At 34.1% G+C, this 2,932-nt stretch overlaps 1 protein-coding gene across 1 annotated transcript; it reads right to left on the bottom strand.

Annotated features, from left to right (window-relative positions):
* Positions 1-421: 421 nt before the first annotated feature.
* Positions 422-1,942, bottom strand: LOC133313596 (alkane hydroxylase MAH1-like). Its single transcript, XM_061514991.1, has one exon. The coding sequence runs from the start codon at positions 1,940-1,942 to the stop codon at positions 422-424; it is 1,521 nt and encodes a 506-aa protein (XP_061370975.1).
* Positions 1,943-2,932: the final 990 nt, after the last annotated feature.

Raw genomic sequence — 2,932 nt, 5'->3', positions numbered from 1 at the left:
CCCAATGGGTATAACTTAGTTGACAACAAAGAAATAAATAACTTTAATTAAGACTAAGTTCTGACTCGAATTTAAATAGTCTCATAGGCAATTTAAAGTTGAAGCTTGTGGTAATATTTAGGATCGACTTGTCTTATAAAGATAATTAAGGTTGGTATAAAAAAAATTAATAAACATGCTAAATTATTATAGTAGAAGTTACAATAAATTTAATTCTTTTAAATATGAAATATTCATTCCCTTCTCTGTCGGAAATAAACCTCAAACTTAATTATAATATAGTTACAGAAAAAATAAAAAAGGATTATTTCCTTAGTTATTTTTACAACCCAAATGCATTTTATTCTAAATCATTTAGTTCTCCAATACACACACAGACATGACATAATGGTTTCTACCCGTCCTTGGTACAATTCTTCCATTAAATTTCTCTTCGTGAAATCTTGACCTTCAAACCATGCTTCATAAGAAGTACTATTGAAAGGTTCGGGGTAGCAAGATGACCTTCCACCGGTTTGATATGATAATTGCACAAAATATTAGTTGCCACCATCTTCATCTGAACGAAGGACAAGTCTTTTCCCAAACAAGTCCTTGGTCCTGCATTAAAACTTACGAATTTGTAAGATGGTACATAAACAATGCCTCCTCTCTCAGAGACCCATCTTTCTGGCTTGAATTCCAAGCAATCTTTTCCCCATATTTCTTCAAGTCTCCCCATTGCATACAAAGGAAACAATATCATTGTTTTGGGATTAACACGGTGACCACTTGGAAGTACGTCAGAATTTATTGCTTCCTTGCGCTCAAAAGGTATAGGAGGGAAAAGCCTTAGAGCTTCACATAAAGCACCATGAAGATAAGCTAGCTTTTTCAGCTTCTCCATGTTTAAAACCCCTAGCTTCTCTTCTTTGGCACCAAAATTTTCTTTTATCTCTTCAAGAATCTTGGCTTCCACTAATGGGTGTGTAGCAACAAGCCAGAAGAACCATGTAAGTGCTGAAGCTATGGTATCTCTTCCTGCTACAAAAAGATTGAATGCTGCGTCTCTTAGAAACTTGTCGTCGTGTTGTTGTTGTTGTTCCTTCTCTTCTCTCATCAAATATGTTAGCAAATCAACGTGAGCTTCAGCTATTTCGTTATTTTTGTCGCACTTGCTTAGCTCTTCTTGCTTGGACGCTATGCATGCATATAGGAATTCATCAAAAATTTTACATGCTTGTGTTAGCTTCTTCTCTTGACCAATTTGAAGCCATTTCTGAAACTTCCATACACATTTTGGAACCACGTGTCTGTAGAATATGGACTCTTCTGCTTCGTTAAAAGCCTTCTCACATGCAACTTGTGGAAAATCAATGGAAAGGCAATTAGGATCATGTCCTAGAACAATAGAGCATATGTTATCGAATGTGAAACGATTTAAGACATCTTGGAGATCCACCACTGTCCCTTGTTGGCGTACATGATCCAATACGGGAATCAAGGAACTCTCCAACTTCTTCTGAATGGTTTTCACTATGAACACCTCAAAGCTTGTTTGTTTAAACAAAGAATGGAGCAGAGACCTGTTGTATCTCCATGTATCTGAATCAGCGGTGAATATCCCATCTCCGAAAGGTTGAAACATGTCACGAAAATCGGAACCCTTGATGTAGTTGTCAAAACTCTTGCTCAGCATGTGGTGCACGTTGATAGGGTCACTAGTGACCATGAAGTTCATTTTGGTGAACCATGGTCCTCTGAACTCAAAAGTGCTACCACTTCGTTTCAACACCTCGGTTATAAAATCATGGATCCGCGACAAGTTCCAGAGGATTTGTGGTAACATGCCAAGGATAGGATAGTCTGTGAGAGCAGGGTATCTGTGACATCTTCTCCGGTGGAACATATATAGGAAGCATAGGAATGCAGCAATTATTTCTGCATAGCCAAGCATGGCCATCGCAAATCAGCGAAAAGCGTTTTTCAGTGGATACAAGGTCTTTGGATTTGGTTGGTCTGTTATGCGGGTGTGCCCTTATATATACTTCATCATCTGAGAGCCGTTAGATCAGAAAAGATCAATGGTGTCACATGCTTACAAATCAGAGTCGTTGATCTTACCTCACTATAGATATATATACATATATATAGATATACATATATATATATATAGGGGATCATGATTACATCAGTATAAGAATAATAAATTTTACACCAAATCTTAATCATTAGATCTTAACCGTTGAGTTATGTGTATCTAACGATTAAGATTTATTGGGCATAATAATTATTATAATAGGAGAAACAGAAAAATAAATAAGAGACTAGTAAAATAAAATAAAATGATTTCTTTTTTTTTTGATAAACAAATAAAATGATTTCGAAAATATTATTTTGGCATTACAAAATTTTCCTAAAAGATTAAATTGATATAAAATGTACATATTTTAATATATCAAATACAATAATTTTTTATTAACCAGAAGAAAGGTTAGGGCAGGTATTATCAGCAATAAAAGAAGCATTTATTAAATAAGGCAAAAGTCAGCATGCCATTTTAGAGGCATCAAGTATTCTAACAAGAAGATGTACATACAAGCTTGCTATGAACGAAACTTAATTAAAAACTTGATTTGGAACATGTGAATTGACACCTCAAATTGCCAAAGTAGGTAGGCATCTAATCCAAACAATAAAAAATGTAGAGATTAACATTTCTTATATTATATAAGATAAAATTATCTCTTACATACACATAAAAAATGCAAGAAATTATATGGGTCATATGAAGAGAAGATAAAAAAAAAAAATCTTACATACTTTTAAATGTGTATAGGAGATAAAATTATCTTCCACCATATAAAAAACTTAATCCCAAAAATATATCCAAACAAAAATGACGTGACCTATAGAGATTTTTACTACCGGGTATTTCTTTTCCCTATAGACA

The sequence above is a fragment of the Gastrolobium bilobum genome, unplaced genomic scaffold (genome assembly GCF_033153095.1).
Source record: "Gastrolobium bilobum isolate Gb01-03AN ecotype WA unplaced genomic scaffold, APGP_CSIRO_Gbil_v1 utg87853, whole genome shotgun sequence".
In the NCBI taxonomy this organism is placed as follows: domain Eukaryota; kingdom Viridiplantae; phylum Streptophyta; class Magnoliopsida; order Fabales; family Fabaceae; genus Gastrolobium; species Gastrolobium bilobum.
This window is presented reverse-complemented; position numbering and strand designations above follow the sequence as displayed.

Coding starts and splice junctions, on each gene's coding strand:
- LOC133313596 (XM_061514991.1), bottom strand. CDS start 1,942: ATGGCCATGCTTGGCTATGCAGAAATAATTGCTGCATTCCTATGCTTC.